Here is a 20,366-nt window from a genome sequence, read left to right on the forward strand (position 1 = left end):
TGTAAATATCTAACATTTGTGAATATTACACACCATCGATATCATAATGTTTCATAGTTGTTATGGAGAGAAACATGTGTGATATAACTTGCACTTACATTATTATACTATCGCATAGCTGTTGAGGGGAGTAACATTTGCGATGCAATTAAATCAGGTTATATTATATTGTAAACTGTTTTGAGGATTTATATTTGAGATGTCAGTAAAGACTGTCGATAGCATATTCTCACATAGCCATTGCGTGGAGAAATAGCTGTAATGCAAGATTCTGGGTATATCTGACTGTGAAAAAGCTGTGATATTTAATACAACTGTGATGATGTTGTTTCAGACTGGCAATATCGTAACGTAGCTGTATAATAACATTTGTGATTTCAGCATAAACTTGCGATATAATAATGTAACGTGTGAGAAGTAACATTGTGTAATATTAATATAGAATGGTGATATCATATGGAGAAGTTTTTATAAGTAACATTTGTAATGTGAGTATAGACTAACGTAATCATATGGAATCAAATGGTTTCACATTGTTTAACAGCTGTTAGGGGAGAAGCATCATTTGTTATGTCAAATAAAATTGGCGATATCATTTTGTTTTCAAACCGCATTGATGTCTAAAAAGCGTAATGCCAGTACATATACTAAAACGTTATATAGCTGGTGCGAGTATAAACATTTTTGAAGTCAGTATAGACTATTTTATCATATTGTAAACTATCTGTTTTGTATTTTTATATTGGAGCTGTCAGTTAAGGTGTCGATATCAAATTCTTACATTGCTGCTGTGGGTTGTAATATGAATATAGACTGGACAATCTTAATGTAATAAAGCTTTTTTGGTTAATACCATTTTCGTGATGCCAGAATAAATGGCGATATCATGGTGTAACAAAGCTTTGCAGGGTGTAACATTGTTTTGCCGGTAGAGACTCTCAAAATCATATTGTTATTTAGCTCTTTTGGACAGTAGCATATGTGATTACAGCATAGAATAGTAATATCATGTTATGAAATGAATGTATTTCTTTTGGTTGAGTTACATATGTGATAGCAGTATATATTTGCTTCTGTAAATGTGCTGTGTATGGCGTATTGTAAAGCAAACAACACTCATGCATATCTTCTTATAGTAAGATCTCGTGTAATTATAGTGAAACTTATATGATGGTGTGCCCGTATATATCTGCATGTAGTTGACTTTAATGCAGACTTGCAATCGCATTGTCAACAAACTGCTATGGAGAGTGTCAATGGTGTTGTCGGTATGTATCTGCTGCAACTGACTTTGATTAAGACTTGATATATGATAATTACCTAGCTGGTATGGTATTTACGTTTAGAGATATCTCATTTGGACTAAATGTCTTATGGTTACCGAGTTTGTGTTTCATTTGTGCGTGCAGCTTCCTTCATACAATTATTTCTAATTGAAGAAAGATTACATGTACTTTGATCATTTTAACAGAGTTTATTACTCAGCTTATCCGTGTTCTTTAAAAGTGTAATAAAATCAATATGACACGATTCAGATCGACGTAACATTCAAAGTAGGAACACACAAATGTGACTTAAAAACGTACATGACCCAAAACCTGAAACCAATAATCTTGTGATAACTTACTCCTTCTTAGTTCAGTAAGCTGTTGATTTGGATTATAACAAACCAACAAACACTTTAAGAAAGAGGTTACTTTTATTATACTGTAATATACCGTAGGAAAGAATAATATCCATACATCCACCGTGAGAGTAAAAACCAACATCTTATATTCCCGAAACAAATTATCACACTTCTAAGAACCTGTACGACTTTTAAGAAATCATCAATTCAAACAATATACAAACGTCGAAATAATAATAGAACTTTTACGAAATGAATATATAAACATTAAGAAAAATACAAAAACATGGAAACCAATTAAAAATAAAAATAAAACGGACGATATAAAAAGTTAACATGCGGTTGGGTGTTAACAACAAAAAAGTTCAACAAACACGATGTACGTTGTTTTGTTTCTTTCTCAGAAAGTTATTGTTAATTCAAGTATATGTTCATAATTAAAGACTATTTTAAAGTGGCGTTACTAACTTATGTTTTTAAAATGTATATACTACAGCTAGACGAATTTTGTTGGCATAGACGCTTTAAACAAAATATACATAATTATTCCAATATAGACAATAAATACGGGGAAGGGACATAGGCATCTTTTACAAAATACTATGTACAATATATACGCAACATTCCATACAGAAATACGGTTTATTTTTTATCTAACCAATCTGTTAGTTTAGTGGTTGAAACGGAGACATAAGAGTCAGCTGGAGTGCAAAAAATCAGCAACTAAAAAAAGAGCCCGCAAATACAAAGGATATACTTTAACACATAGTAACTGTGCTGTTGTCAAACCGTCAGTTTCGGAACAATGTCTTAAAATAAAAGATTGATTCGTAAAATAAGACGGAAACATTGCATTGTATACATATCTATACTATGTATACGATGAATGACACCATTTCGTATAATATATGCAATTGTGTAAATCTCTGACATGATCTTAAGTTTGTATTATGATTTGTATAAATTACTAATTAATTGTTAGATTAAAGCAATTTAGTAATCGCGTTACACAAGTTTATTCCATGCTTAATGAGTAAAGCGAAAAAGACTAAGAGCATGATTACATTGAATTTTAGATCAGTGTAGCTTAACATACAACTCATATAATTATGTTATATGATATGTGTGTGTACACATACATTGCTCATAACCAATAACAGCTATAGTTAACCGCCAGTCGGCATTTTGCAAGTTGACTTGGAAGAAAATAAAGTTAAGTACATACATAAATAAAGTTACTGTGTAGAGCAAATACTTTGACGTGAATACAAATCTGTCAGAAAATATGTTTGCGAAGTTCACTTGATAAAATTGTCATTTTAAATAATTTCAGATAGCAAAAAGTCGACGAGCTTTATAGTTTGTTGGTGGAATATTTATGTCGAACACTTGCACGCATATTTTGTGTCAACCTTATGACATTTTAAGTAAATCTTCACCAAATAAAACAGATCCTTAACGCAACAATTCGGCTAAATAACATTATTGCCACCAGTCTGCTATGTTGACTTGTGTTCAATAATATATGTTTCTCCATGCAACGAGTTCGACAAGTGCGCTAACTTTTAAGGAAACTGCTGTTATGTTTGATTAAGAAAACATAGTATGGCGACTTATAATCTTGATTGAGATAACAAAATAAATAATGTCTCCCACTTATATTGTTTTTTTAATATAAAACGTGTGAAGTTTAATATTTAATGGTGAAACATCGAAGAACATTATTTTATCCAAGAAGTCTGACAGTTATCCATTTTAATGTTATCGAATGTCCGCCATTTTGCATTATTATGCAAATTATGGTCAATGACGATTACAAAATGTTTGCCTAACGTATATCACAATTTACGTTAAGCTATTTTCTAATTTAAGCACAAAATATGTCACGCAATAACACTCCCTTAGAATACGAATCGAGAGAAGTTTTATGTAGTTTCACAAAGGTATCAAAAAGTAATTCAAATAATCAGCTTTTATCAAATATATACATGTAGATGAAATGAAACTAAAGAATCATTAAAAGGATATAAATCCGTGTCCGCTTGTTTTTAATTAAAGGCATATGACCAATTGGCTATGCTTTACAAGACAATACATATAATACAACATTATGCACAAAACTTGATTGAGACTGGATATACTGAACAACATTAAGCAAAAACATGATTGAAACTGGATAACCGCAATGGAATGACAATTGTAACCATTTGTTATTTAAACCGGTTCATCAATAGCTGAACAAAACACTTAGTCAATACGTACTCAAGCACGACAATAGTGTAAACAAACATTAACATTAACCTCATAGCATCGTGATTAAACATGAAAACACATAAAAGCATATAATTTGATTTTTAAATTAAATTACTTAATTATGTTAAGATGCCCCATAGTAAAATACTTGAAACATTTTGAGGCGAGATATATATACCACTCACTCATGTATATTAAAACAAAACATTTTTATAGTAAAGAAACATTAATACTCAAAACCAACCAAAATGTCGTAAAATATTTCATAGAATAGAGTAAACCCATAACAATTAAGTATTTCTTAATGCAATATCCGAAATTTTAGCGATATATGTGGTATCGCAACATAGATTTAACGAGATACAAAATTCCCGTTTTTATTTTTTGTGTGATAATACATTTTATGTGAATTTCCCGCGGCGATATCCGAATATTTACCAGCGAACACAAGATGGGATTTGGGCAGTTCGTGAGAATCACGTCTTGGTTCCTAAAATAGAAGTGATTCACAAAATCGAATTATATATATTTACGCCACAAACACTTCGACGTTAAACTTGATATTGTTCACATTATAAAATCGTTGATACAATTAAAGGGCAACATTATTCTTTGTGGTTGCGGACGAAGCGTGTTCAAATAACATAAAAATGTTTTTTTTCTCTTTTATATTTTGACGTGCTAGCACCAAACGAACAATTTAATTATATCGTCACTTGCTTTTAACTTAAAAATCCCAAACGGTAATTATTAACTTTAACCCTTAATTCGGCTACGCTCAAATTAAAGTGAACAGAACTCTTACACATAACAGAGCTGAACCAGTAAAAGGTACGCATTTCACGAGTAGAGTTTGCATAAATATTTGGAATAGGCGTTTTCTCACTCTGGGTGTTCGAAATGGCGACACAAAATGATACACTGCTTCAATGACACTACGCATGTTTTCAAACAAAACGCCTTCACCCTTTTTATCGCCAATGTTCGAATTTGAATTTGAGAGTGCTTGTTTACTTCTAGTAAGTTGAGCTTTATGAAAATAGGAGAAACACTATTATATAATACTTTACTATTATATAATACTTTAAGTATGGTATTTTAATTTTGAATTTTGCTAGGCTTGAAATTGGATCGTTAGATTATTCAAAATAAGAAAGTCGATCATCCCAATGCATTTTTAGCTGTATTCCCTTAAATAAAATAATTGGTATTAGTATTGAGTATATAGATTTATTTTAAGGTCAAACCTCTAAAGAAGCGAAAGATAAACATACGTTTATGCCACAAAGTCATGTAAGGTAAACAAGTAACTTCTTCAACATTTGTAAACAGTAAATGCACTGCAATATAAGTGTATTTGTTGTTCCTAGTATACTTAATACCTTTTCCCTAAGAACAAAACATTATAGTTTTAATGTATGTGAAATCAAAATATCAATATGTATGTGAACAATACCTTTTAATTTTAAGACCGGAAATAAAAAAATCGATATACATTTGCACCATTTACTGTTTAACATATAAAGGAAAATGAAACCAATAATCTAAACATACTATCAATATACAATAATTTAGTTGAAGGAAGATATAAAGTAAAAATATGTGTACGTAATATACATTTCATTCATTCCAGAACCAACACTGTACGAGTATAAGTTATACAGTTATGTTATCTAAAAATATTATTACATGTTAACAATCTAATGTTATATCTGTAAACAAACAACTAAACAAAATCAAAATGCATGCAGTCAATAGTTGCTTCATCTCAGGAAAATTCAGCCAGCAAATATGTAACTTTGATTTACCTCAGAAAAATATCAAAATACTTATGCTAGATATACATTCATTAAATTAATATATAATATCCAAGTGTATGTGCTCGATATAGATTATTTATATCATGACACAATAATATCGAAATCGAATGTCTCAATATACTATCACTTTATGCCTCATTGATATATAACAAAGACAGTATACTGCATTTCCAGTTCATTGATCTCAATGATAAATAACATCGAACTATATGTTCAGAGATCTTAGAAAAACTAGCTTCGAGATTTTTGCGCACGATTTACAGTTTTTTTAAGGAAACAATATAACAGAGAAATGTGTGCGTTCAATGTATGTAACTATACTGTCCATTAATGAAAGATATATATAACATTGTCATGCTATATATAAATTATAGATTTATAGAATATATAATATCGAAGTACAGAAACACGATATCACATTCATCTTTTCGGACAATACACGTACATAAATATTAACACTTCTAACATAGCGGAATGCATTCATCCAATGTCAATAACAAACAAGAATAATCCATGTTATGTTACACTGGTAGTTTCATTGAAATAAGTATACTTGATATGATATATAATTTCAAAGTGAATTAACAAGGGTAAAACTAATTTGTAACGCCATATTATTGTGTGTTTTGTCCAACACATAGAACACTCCGCACTACGAATATTAAGCCAACAGTCTGTAAACCTGATATTTCCGTAATGCAAATACAAAAAAAAAACGGTTATAAATTGTATTTTTTTACATTATTCAGTAAAGTAGTGCGTTAAATTCGCATTCTTTCAAAAGAAGAAATTCACCAAGTCAAAATCTGACGGCTGTAAGTTGAACTCGTCGTTATAGTTTTGAGTATTTTGTCGCATGGCATTGCGATACACGTAAGAAATACATCAATATGCATGCACATTGTACAGCGTCTTTGTAAACATAATATCATAAACATGAAATTAACAGAACTCACATCATGAAAGAAAGCGTCAACGAAATAATTTTTATTCACACACACACAATAAGTCGCAAACATCTACAAACAGATTCCTGTTTAAGAGAATACAATTAATCTAAACATGTTTTTTCACAAATAAATTTTAATTTGGTATTGTTATTCTTATACATAATGTATATATATACGAATGTAACTAAGTAACATTGTTTTTTTAAATCTTTTATAAACTACTCCTCCCCACTTAACAAGGTTGCATAATTGTGGATAGAAAAATATGATGTCATTTCTGTTTAGTGCGAAGGGACAATCGCTTGTCTTATTTTTAGCGAGGCATATAAACCCATTGAAAGCTGTGTTGGCACTGGTGTCATTTTGCAAGTGACACTCGTTTTAAGTAACGGCTAGTCATTTGGTTTCAATGGTATTGGTATTCCTCTTGAAAGCTGTGCAGTCATTGGTTTTAATTAACCATTGATCGTGCTACTAGTGGCTTCGTTGATTGCGGGTCGTTAGACATTCTCTTCGTCAACAAACTCGCTCGAATTATATACATCACGGTCTGCAATGTGTTCAAAATCGCTGGACATCAGAACACTGTCTGTCAGTGTTTGATTCCTTCTTCCCTGCATAATAAGGTAAGTGTGATCTTACTCATGTTCATCACGATGCCATATTATATGAATATAGAAGACATGTATCGTTTCGTGTGTGCACAATTATTAAAAATATCATCTTGTATGAATCATTATCGAATTGAATACTATATAAATAGGATATTCACAACCTTTGTATTGATTGCAATCATTTTAAAGGCGTCTGTTTTACAATTTCAATACTATCAGTTGGCGATGATCATTGAATACCACATTGACGTCATTTTAAAGTTTTATCGAGAAATCGTCTGCAGTCCTGTTTTGTATATACTCAACCGTGCGAAACAAATAAATTTACATCTTGCTTATTCTAATATGTGCATATAAAAGTTTTTATACAGAATTAGTCAATTATGTATAGTTGCCATTACAGTAACACATTATTTGATTTACATGGTGGTTTGGGCAAACACTGATCATTTGATCGTTCCGGAATAAAGATTTTGGAATTGGAATTAACACAATCAAATTTTTTGATTATTTGGCTCACTTCCTCGTTGCGTGCTAGCTAATCAGTTATATTTTTAACATACCTTTTATTTGAGCAATTACCTAGAAAAAAGGTCGGCAGGCAACGAGGGAGTGAGCAATAGATTAAGGAAAAGTGGCTCACTGTACCTTTATTCGTCTTTCCCAAATATATTGTTGTTTTAAAAATTGTACGCGTTTGTTATATGATCAATATAACGGATCGTCTAGAGCAATATCATATACATACTTGTATTTGTATCAATGGATTGCAACGTACAGCATCTATCGGAGTCAGTGCGGGGTCTTCCATCGGAAAGCTGGGGGTGTTATGCCTCCTGCGTCTTTTTTACAAAGGTTCAATGTAAATATTAGATTCATAAATACAAATAAATACATTAATACATCAATAAATACAAACATTTCTTTAAACAATGTATTAAGTACTTAAACTTGCATCATGCATGTGTTGTCGCATTGGATGTATTAAGTGAAAACGTATACAGTAAACCATTTACATTTCATTCAGTATTGTTTATTTCACATTGAACATATATATATATATATATATATATATATATATATATATATATATATATATATATATATATATATAATATTGCCAAGTAACATTTAAGCTTACTTCTGTTTTATGAAGATAATAACTGCTACAGTGACACCGAGCCCAATGCCAATGCCGATGCCAATGCCGATGTACACATGCGCTTGGGATGTTGACGCCTCTGCATTGTTATTGAAACAAAAGGCAATATATGAAAAATAAAAAAGGCGCCTTTAAACAGTTCATATTGCTGCAAAAATAAACCAATTTATATTAGTCATGAAAAGTGCCTGTCTACGGCACCCTTCTTGTGTTTCTCATTTTTCAAAAAAACTAAAAATAATTAAATGTGTAACTAGCGGACAAAGGGTCAAATGTGATAAAGGCAGTTGCAGTTTTGAAGTGTTGAAGTAACCGACCCCGTACTGGACGGTTTAATGGCATACCGTCGATTTTATAATCTTTAGGGATCTCAACGCCGCATGGTTGTGTGTTTTTGTAATTGACAATATGTTGGTCACATTAAATGGTTTCATTTTGAGATCGTGGGGGATATTAAATATATGTAAGCATATTGGTTTTTAACCTCTTGACGTGGCTGAAATGTTTAGTGAGTAAATACAATATTTATCTGCTGCTGGACGTAACAACATAGCAAAACGATAAAAATCCAATCCATGTATTGGGCCTTCAACTTTGGAAATATGTTTACAAACGTCGTAAGGGGAAAACCGCTTTATGTACGATCGTATTGAACATTCCCGGGTTTTGTGTAAAAACGGCAGCAAAATATTATTAAATCTGGTCAAATATTAATCGATCAGCCATATGGTCGTAATTGTGAACGGATTTGCATCCTTCTTCTTTGGCAATAATAATCGATTATTTAAAAGAATTTTTAAATTACCGAATTATGCTAACATTGTTTTAAAATAATGACGTTTTGTTGCATACTGTGGTTACGACACGACAATCAACCAAAGCATGTCGCTATTAAGATGTGAATCAATTTTTACTCCAACCAAATATTAACGAATTCGCATAGGCACGAACACGTAAACCTTACATATCCATACGAATTCGATATCTTAAAGCGTTTTGTACAATTTGATACAAAGTCAATAAACAACGATAATTTAGTCTAAAAAAGTCGACAGTACAGAGTATTAATCTTGTGTGACGGACATGGTTCAATGAACTTCTCGTTCACATTATAAATGAAATTAATTTGGACATTGAACTAACTAAATATATATCTATTTTTTTTAAATAACAATATAAATTTTACAATTTATATAGCTTAATTTTCAGGATTTTAATGCAAACGCTAGGATCATACATTTATATATTACTTATAACGACACAATGTGGTAGACGTTTTCTTTTTCAGATGGAACTAGCCTGAGTGTAATGACCTTATCCGGTAATTTTATATATTCACCAGTCCAAAGATTGCCGGCATCCGTTACAATATCGAACACTTCGACAAAATATAGTTTTATCTTATTTACAGCGGATTGTCACAATATGACCTTGAACGGGTTACACTGATGGTTGTTGCCAATAATTGCACTATTACATGGATACTACAATTAAATTGCTAGATAAGCGATCGTTTTTTAAAGGCAGTACAAATCGTAAATTAATATAACGTTTTTAACCCTTGTAGCCATGAGCATCGGAACAGATTGTCTTTAGTCCACTTCAAAATAAATAAGTAAGGTATATGAATGCAAAGACATTTAAAAAAAAAAACAATGGGTAAACACATTTTCCTTCATACATAGGAATTCTGAAACTCAGCATAAACATTCTTATCTACATCCACTATTTTTTATTCTAAACAGGTGTTCAATATTCCATACGATGCATGATTAAACCGCAGTTCATATCAGTATTGAGCATTTATTGACGATTTTCTCTTTGTTGAAGTACGTATATATACAAAAGGTATACTGCTGCTTTACAAATATTATTGGAAGGTTAACATCAAGCGATTATGAGGTCAACGGCGGTAACCTTTTGTTAGTTCCATGCATTTGAAAACGTTAAATCGATGTCTATAAGTAAAGTATTTAGACGTATAACTGATCGTCGTTTAAACCTTCTTGAATAATTTTATAAAATAGTCTGTAATCTTAAGTATAAGTACATTATATTTAATTTTTAGCACTAAATGTACCAATACAATACCACGTTTATTATCGTTAAAGAATCAGAAAACGGACACGAGAGCGTTTCAATAAGCCTGAGGCTTTCGATGAAATCGAGCTAAAATAAGTTCTTTTGTTTATACAATTGCTCCTGAAATACAACAAACCAAAAATGACAACCACATTGACTTAAAACCAATTCAAGCGAAACAATTGAGTTATACATAGGTGTGACACAAGTGGAAATTGTGTATATATTATTTTATTAAACGATTTCTGGACGGTCTGGACAGACGAGCTTTTTCAAAAATCTGTTGTGATCCAAATAATTGTATAAGTCATTTAAGGTATGTATTGTTGTGAAGTATTTGCATGTTATGGACGACATTTGATTATCACAACGTCTTGCGATTGGTCACATAATATGTAGTCGATGAATACGCTTACTTTACAGGGATCTCAGGAAAAGTATTAAGCTATGAGTGTTATACATAAAAGCATGGTGAAACATGTAGCCATTAACGTATCGCCCTACGGAAACCTGCACTGACATGGATGTGAAACCGCATTGGCCTGTCACCGCATAGACGTGACGTGTTTGTCTATGCGGCAATTGTCAATTTATATACACGACCCCGTCTATGCCGTCGAACACTCGCTCCGCATAAACCATTCTAAATAAATGCATTCCAGCCACCCTGTTTAAATCCGATAAAGTTCTGAATGAAATAAAAAATGGATTTATACAGTTATACACGCATACTCAATTTCTTTGTGAAAATATTTAAATAAAGGTTATTATTGTTCAACACATGTTATTTCAACGTCAAATATTCGTATGCGTAACTTGAAATAACACTCATTTTTATTAAAACAGCAAAGTGTGGAATATCAATTAAGATTATATTCATAGTCGCGTCAATTTATACAAGTTTAATGATGCACAAATGAAAAGCTGGAATTCAGATATAAGGAGGAGGATATACAACCTTGCAATATTCGAAAAAAATGAAGTCCTACTTGTTTTTTCCAGCTCCTTTCCTTTCACAGTGAAGTTCACCACTCGATAGTCAAACTTGTGGCTGATATTGATGGAGAACAGCCTGTCATCCGTGAGGTCCTGGTAGAGATCATACTCGGCCGTATAGTCCGCCATTACAGGTGTTTTCACGTCGGGGATGGTGAAGGTCAGCTCCTTGCCCGACAGTGACAGCTTGAAGTACTTTTCATAGTTGGAGGTGTGTGGGATTGGCTGCTTCTCTGTAAGGTAGTTATATCAGTGAGTAACATTCAATGAACATAGCGATTTATCAAAAACAATTAACATAGATGTATACATGAAGTAATCATCTTTAAGCCACTTTATGTAAACAACCAGAAATTATTCCACGTGATGGTCAGTGACAGCTAGAAATACTGATCATAGATGGAAGTGCTGCTTCTCTGAAGGGTAAAAATATTGGTGATTTACATAGATGGAAATTCAGAATCACATGCTTTTCTAAAAAGTTACATTATTGGTTAAGCTACACAGAACGAAATTTGGAATTATGAAATTATTTTCTCAAGTGAGATATATCATTTAAGTAACAATGAAATTCAGAATCCTACATTGCTAGCAACACAACATGTAGTGTTTAATCTGGAATGTCAGAGGGGCATGGATAATGACTTAAAAAAGGCATTGCACACGGTTATTCTCTTACAAAAGGCACATAAGCTGTGCTTAACTTTTTTTAAGTTTTCATCACAGAATTAACTGATCATGGCAGAACTTATTTGAAATTAAAGGGATCTTTTCACGCTTTGGTAAATTGACAAAATTGAAAAAAGTTGTTTCAGATTCGCAAATTTTCGTTTTAGTTATGATATTTGTGAGGAAACAGTAATACTGAACATTTACCATGCTCTAATATAGCCATTATATGCATCTTTTAACGATTTTAAAACCTAAAAATTATAAAGCGTTGCAACGCGAAACGATTGAATAATTTGGAGAGTTCTGTTTTTGTCGTTAAATTTTGTGCAACTACGAAGATTGCTTATATAACGTATAAAATACGCCAATGGTGTGTACTCGGCGAAATAGCTCAGTAGGCTAGAGCGTTTTTACTTCAGGACTCTGGCAGGACTCCAGGGGTCACTAGTTCGAAACCTGCTCCGGGCAATGTTCTTTTTACAGCTTTTACGATCCAATATTTACATTTATCAATATAAAGCATTTAATGAATAAGTTAAAAAATGCCACAATCTGTGAAAAGGCCCCTTTAAACTGTTCGGATGTTTATGTTTAGCGTACGTCGAATTTTCGCAATGACGTCACATTCATATCGAACGCTCTTGTCGTTTTCAAATGAAAAGGTTACATGAAGCAGGGACGTACACGTGTTGGTATACGTCCCTGAATGAACTAAATAACACATGTTTCGTAATGCTTTTACTAAATGCCATTTTTAAATATTAATCATGTCTGTATTCATAAATTAATGAAGTATTAAACAAAGAAAGTTTTAATCAGCGCTAGATATCAGCGTGTTTCTCGTGAAAATGAGAGTTAAACAAACGGCGGTTCATGTATATGCCGGTTTGCCAGTCATGAAATAGGTAGTCAATACATAATAAAACAAGAACACCGCCTAGCGGGTGCAGACTGCTCATTTTTTTGTTTTTAATTTCAAGGACCCATCTCAAAACTTCAATAAAAATGAATGAGGTGTGGGGATGGAGAGGGATGTATAGTGTTGGGGTGTGGTCATGTATTACATTATCTTCCACAAATAAGAAACACAATGAACAAATCATCTTTTTGTGGGGAGGATTCTTGGGCGAAATGATTAGACGGTCTTTCAAAAATACAATAATGAAAAAAGTTGCGTTTTTTCAAACCATGTTTAAATAAGAAATAGTATTTTTATTGGTGGGTCGAAGTGGTCGGGGGTTGAGAGGGTGGTATAGTGTGAGGGTATAGTCATTAATTAGATGATCTGACCAAAATTAGAAAAACATGTGGAAAAAAATCATGTTCTGTGTTAGGGAATCTAGCATTGAGCATGGGGGATGGTTTGGGTGGAGCTTATTATGGTATGTCAGGTAAGTGTGGTTTCGTCAAAGTATGAATCAAATCTGATAAAAATAAAGAAGGTATGGCAATTTTAGCAAAATTTAATAATTTGACCTTAGAGTTTAGGTCATTTAAAGGTCAAGGTAAATTTAAACTTGTCAGGTACAGTACCCCAATGGTAGTATGAAAGTAGTTAAAGTTTGAAAGCAATAGCATTGATACTTTAGAAGTAAAGAGGATCGAAACAAAAAAAAATCAAAGTTACTTAGTAAAAAAAGGGTCATAATTCCGTTTAAATGACAACTTTACTTTGCCTGCCAAGTCCCCTCATAACAGTTAGTAAGAGTACTGAGTTTGAATGCAGTAGCTTTGATACTTCATGAGAAAAATGCACCTAAACACAAAACTTAACATGACGCCGACGCAGACAAAGACGTAGAAGCCGTCGCCGAAGCAATCGCTGACGCTCAGTTGATGATAATAGCTCTTTTTTCCAAAAATGGATAAGCTTTAATTGCTATACATGTTAATAAGCGTTCTTCAAAATTTGAGAGGGTTTGACTTGTTACATACAGTATTCTATTCAAAACTCGGCTTATTTCTAAGTAATTACAATCTTTACCGTTACGGCCTTGTGTCTTACGAATATTCTGATATTAACAAAAGATGTCGGATCATTTTAGTTCGACTTACACTACGTAAAGTCGTTAATTTAGGTAAATATTATTTGTACTCCATGTAGGTGAGCGAAAAAAACAGTCATACGCAAGGACTGTATAATTATTGCTGAGTTATTTCAGATAAAAGTCTTAGCCAAAAGTTTGGGTCGTCGAAGTTTGTCATTACGAAACGTGAGTGACTGTAATAAATTCGTTGACACAAAACCCACGCCGTTGTATTAAGAACAAACTGCTTTTTCTGATTGGTTTCCATTGATATTGCCACTTAGCCAATCAACATGACAGATGCATCACAAAAATGCCGTACGCAGAGTTAACATATCATATTTGGAGCTTATACCAACTCGCGCAATTAAATGCTTCGGGGTGATTATTGATTTTTACAGCACTTTTCGGGTCATAGGCCCTCTCTCATTGCGTCATACGCAGTCATGCATTAATATGCATGTTTTCGGGACACCGAGATAACAAACGATTGTACAATAAGATAAGACTTTAAACATATGGATCTAGATAAAATGGCACATCGCGCTAATGGGCTTTGCAAGGGGTAGAGTGGCGCTCCGAAAACTTAGGCATGGCGGGGCGCCAGCTGATGAGGCCTGGATAAAACACTACAACATGTCATAACTAACAGTGAAAATGTGTGGGGAATCAAATAATAATTTCTCAATATATGATGAAGCCCATACATGTTTTGTATATCATCTTTTATTTAACCTTTAACCTCTAAGCATGACCTTTACCTTTAAGCATTAGATATCTTTTTTATGTGATCGGCACTTTCCACAAGTTAAAGTCTTTGGCAAGTTATTCAAAAGTGTAGATGACAGAAATAACAGTCTAGAAAAGTTCTGGGATACCGAGTTTGATGATCCTTTACCACTTGGATACATATTTTGACGCATGTGTAGTCCCTTAGAAAGTTAAATTTATTGGATTCAAGTTTCAAAGGCTTTGTTTCCAACCATTTAAAACTCATGAGAAGCAAACAGCATAAAGCCGTAACCGACTTCAAGTGACTCTCAGGCAGTTATAGCTTTATACTGATTGCAAACAGCCATTTTCACTGTCCTTCTGAGCGGTAGAGGGTTAATTAATTCTTTGCCCCCAAAACCAAAGCATAGACACACATATCATTAAATGTGAGTCAATACTTGTATAAACACAACTTTCCAGTAGTCCGATTTGTGTACACTGTTCAAATGATATTAAGTACCTCCTACCATAAAAGAATCAGTTAAAAAAACCTTTTGTAACAATTTGTTAGGGGTCAAAATGAACGTGTTGTTGACCTGACTACACCGACCTATAATCTGGTTACCGGTCGCCGTGGTGACTGGCAAGTACGAGAACCATTTGTAGCTAATCTGGGTCTGCCAGTCTGGGTCCGTGATGACGTCTATGGCAATGACAATCGTCATATTGGGCTCAACATCGTATGTGGCATTAGGGGCCTTTAATATTTCAATCGTATCTGCAAGAAGCAGCAAACCAAAAATAAGTTTACAACAAAAAACAATTCACTGCTTAAGTTCAAGAAATACTTTTTAAAAATCAGATAAAAGAGTTGCTTTGTCAAAACAGGACAAACTCATTGTAACCTGTTTAAATAAAGTACACTTTTCAATTATATTAGCCTACATTTAGAAAACCGGATTAAATACATTTGAGTAGTTTTATCCCAGATTTGCATGTGCATTCCACTTTCTGCTTTCATGGATGTTTTCATTAAAATGATGTCTCGTTTTCAATAAATATTAAGTCATTGGCAATTGTCATCCGTAATAAGCCTGTGCTGACTGCAGAGTCTTATATAAAACGACACTTTTCACACATGCTTTAGCCTAGTTTTCCAAAATGGAGACTCATATTTTCTCCTATGTTGTCCAATCGCTATACTTGTCATAGGAAGTCATTATCATATCATTATTCAATGTATTTGTGTTACATTGTTCACATTGTTCACACTGTTTTCCTTAACACAACACATTCATTGTATCGAACAGCATAACTTTCAGAAACAATACCGGTACTCTGGTATTATGATTTTGGAAAGAACGTTATAATACTCTCCAACTAGGGGCCAAAGCAAGGATAGGAAATAGTTATACCTATCTATTCAAGCTCGATTGAATCAAAAGCCTAAGGCTTATTTCAAACTCATGAGTCCGCTTCCTGGGTAGAACAATTACTTTGAGGCATACACCTTTACACTACCCCATGCAAATTAGTTTGGAAAGCCAACACATCACATCATACAAGACTGATTCTTATTTGACTGTAAGTCTGACACATTACCTGCATCATTCAATACTGACTCACCTATGACTGTTAGTCTAACAAATTACCCAATACATCAAACAAGACTGAACTTATTTGTACAAATTTAATATTCTAAAGCAAAATTGGTATTGGATCCCGGTTTACGCAGCAAGTTTTGAGGAGGTATCTTGATCTCAGCAGCCATTTTGACGTCATCTTTGTCATTTTTCAACATATAATTTGCACTCCGTAATTCATATGTAATCTCTATAATATTATCAAAATGACATGTTTCAATGAACAACTCGTTTACATTATGCATGGAATTGAATTTGACATTGGACTAAATAAATATGTATCTAATTACTCTAAATAACAATATTCATTTTACAATTTACATAACTCAATTCTCAAGATTTGTATGCACACGCAACGATTACATTGATATATTACTTATTACGATTACTTATTACGACACAAGTTGATAGACGTTTTCTTTTTTAGATGGTAAACTAGCCTGAGTGTAATGACATAATCCGCTAACTTTATATATTCACCAGTCCATAGATTACCGGAATCCGTTCCAAAATCGAACAATTCGACAAAATATAGTTAAATTTAATTTAAGCGGATTTTTATAATAGGACCATGGACGGGTTACACTAATTGTTGTTGCCAATAATTGTACAAGTACATGGGTAATACTATTAAATTGCTACATAAGCGATCGTTTTTTTAAGGCAGTATCAATCATATTACGTTATTAACCTAAGTAGCCATGCGCGTCGGAATAGATTGTATCCTATTACCAGATGAAAATCGATAGCATAACAACGATCGTTTAAACTTCAGCGTTATACTATCGCTATTTTTATATCAGGATATTTTCCAATTGCTATTTCTAGACGGAACTACTTGTTTACCTCATTCATAAAGTTCATGTGAAACTCATATTTTCAGCGACCTCATAGGCATAAAAATGAATTTATAATTATAATCAATTCATAATAATAGTACATTCTATAAAATAAACAAATAAATAATAAAACACAACGTTAGCCTTATTGTTATATATTTAATTTAATTTATTTATTTATGATGTAAATATTATGCTCTTAAATTGCTGCTGCAACAGATCAAAATTCAACAAATATGTCTGATCATATTGAATATCCAAATTTGAATTTAATACTAGAGGATAGTGACTTTGAAACTGAACTAAATGAGCAAACTGCAAATACACAAGATGTTGTTGAAATTTCATATGAAGACTTTCAGGCAAAGTTTGGGTTTGATGCCAGAGTGTTGTTTGATTTTGACCATGAACTGGTAAAACCTGCTACTGACAAACTAGCTTATGAGAACATTCCCATAGATGAGGATTCAATCAGGCAAGAAACTTCCAAAAGCAATGAGTTTAAGGATGTTTACATTGAACATGTCAATAAATGTATCACTGACCAAGAAAATAAAAACAGCAAAAAAGCATTTGCTGATATCAACAAATTTCGCAGATATCTTGCACAAAAAGGCAAAACAAATCAAATACATGAAGTTCCCGTTGATCAGTTAGATCATTATGTGACAAGATGCATCCTCTCTCTAACTAAACGGATGGGTCGGACTATGAACCGAGTTCATTGAGAGGCTTTTTAAGGTTATTGAATCGGTATTTCCGTCGTCATCGTTTTCCACACAGCTTTATGTCCGGTTCCGGAACAGACTTCGCGCTGACTCGTTAAACCTTCAATGCAAAAAAGAAAAGTCTAAACAGCGAGGTTTACGTCTGTTCTTAATACATAATTATATAAAAAATGAAAGTAAGTTTATCCAATAAATGCAAAACCTATCCAAAAATTGCATAAACTATTGGAATTATTAATAGCATTTCTAACAAGACTATTGCCAAGCAATATATGTCCCCTACCGGCTCCACCATTGTAAGATTTCTTTTATATATTTGTTGCCATAGCAACCAGAATTTTTGACGTAAGCACACAATGAAATGACGTGCATTATAGCCATATTGCCATCTATCAATGTTTTAAGTTTCATGAAAAATATGAAGAACTTTGGAAGTTATCGCAGGATCCAGAAAAGTGTGACAGACTCACAGACTGACGGACTGACAGACACACAGAGCGCAAACAATTAGGCCCCTACGGTGAAACCAGTAGGGGGCAATTACTAGCATATATTCTGTACTTCTACTTGTTTTTAACATGTAAATAACACACATAAGTATAGTTGACTGGATTATTTAATGAAATGTTAAAACAAACAAAGCTATTTTAGTTGTCCGATGGATGTTTGTAATGTAAGGCAGAACACTACATATTAAATGCATACCTTCACATTATCGAACAGTTGAAAATTGCTGTATACACGGCTAAAGCAACCGGGAGAAGCTGAACCTCTCACGGTGAGGACATAGACCAGATATGGGAAACTGCTTGGCTTGGTCCACACACTCCATGTTCCCTGCTAAACACAATGTGGCTTAATAACAGTCTCCACTTTGGCTTAAGAGGGACAACTGAATAACACAATTTGAGGTGGGTAACTCTATTTTATCAAAATGAATTGTTTCAATCATTAGTGATAGGTCAATTACATGTTTTTTATTATTAAACCTACTATTTTTTTAATAAATAAAATTTTCGATACAAAATCCAAATAAAATTATTAATTTATGATACTGGTAGTGTGACAAATGATTTACAAGGGTTTCGCTGTCCATTGTCAGAGTCCATTGTCAGTAAAATTGACAAACTTTTAAATTGTTGAGCTTTTAACAGTTTGCAAATTCAAATTTGTAGACAACGTCATCTAAATTAATTTACCCATATTATCAATATAGTATTAAAATGGTAGCTGAAAGAACTCTAGCGAACAGTTGATATTGTACTGACAGACCTGTTTAAAGGCGCGCCATTCAAATAATAAAAAGCAACATTTTAATTTATGGAAGCCATAACTATTAAAGTTGCACTGTTCGGAGTTTTTTTCTTCTGTGATAATGGCCGTTTTTACAAATTTATTACAATCGCTACTCAAATTTTCACAATTTTAAAAAAGTTCGCAACTCAAATTTTCACAATTATAGAAAGTTCTCGACTCACATTTTCACAATTTTAACAATTTCGCGACTTTTTTTTTTATTTTGAACATTTCGCGACTCATTATGTCACAGAATGGGGTGGCAAGGCCGCTTCACAAAACTGGAAAAAACATGTTGTTTTTTCATTTTTGTGTGTATTTTTGTGTATTTTTTTATTTTTAAATTTAAAGGGGCCTTTTCACAGATTTTGGCATTTTTTTAGCTTATTCATTAAATGCTTTATATTGATAAATGTAAACATTGGATCGTAAAAGCTCCAGTAAAAAATCAAGAAAAAAATTAAAAAAAGGAAAAGAATATTGCCCGGAGCAGGTTTCGAACCAGTGACACCTGGAGTCCTGAAGTAAAAACGCTTTAGCCTACTGAGCTATTCCGCCGAGTACACATTCATGACGTATTTTATACCTTATATAAGCAATCTTCGTAGTTTCACAAAATTTAACGACAAAAACAGAACTCTCCAAATTATTCAATCGTTTTGCGTTGCATCGCTTTATAATTTTTAGGTTTTAAAATCGTCAAAAGATGCATATAATGGCTATATTAGAGCATGGTTAATGTTCAGTATTACTGTTTCCTCACAAATATCATAACTAAAACGAAAACTTACGAATCTGAAACAACTTTTTTCAATTTTGTCAATTTACCAAAGCGTGAAAAGATCAATTTAAAAAAGCAATAATAGAACAAAAGATTTTTATCATAACACAAAACACATAGCATACCTTATATTTAGATGGGGAGATGTGAGGCTGAGAACCA

General features: G+C 32.8%; 1 protein-coding gene across 1 annotated transcript in view; it reads right to left on the reverse strand.

The window, feature by feature from the left end:
* Positions 1-1,694: 1,694 nt before the first annotated feature.
* Positions 1,695-20,366, reverse strand: part of LOC127866104 (uncharacterized) — a gene marked incomplete at its 5' end in the record, with an annotated part of 53,247 nt that continues 34,575 nt past the window's right edge. The window contains 5 exons of the mRNA XM_052406515.1: positions 1,695-7,264; positions 8,043-8,106; positions 8,406-8,505; positions 11,498-11,737; positions 15,528-15,695. Coding sequence (XP_052262475.1) covers positions 7,151-7,264; positions 8,043-8,106; positions 8,406-8,505; positions 11,498-11,737; positions 15,528-15,695 — 686 coding nt within the window. The remainder of the gene's footprint in view (positions 7,265-8,042; positions 8,107-8,405; positions 8,506-11,497; positions 11,738-15,527; positions 15,696-20,366) is intronic.

The sequence above is a fragment of the Dreissena polymorpha genome, chromosome 1 (assembly GCF_020536995.1).
Source record: "Dreissena polymorpha isolate Duluth1 chromosome 1, UMN_Dpol_1.0, whole genome shotgun sequence".
In the NCBI taxonomy this organism is placed as follows: domain Eukaryota; kingdom Metazoa; phylum Mollusca; class Bivalvia; order Myida; family Dreissenidae; genus Dreissena; species Dreissena polymorpha.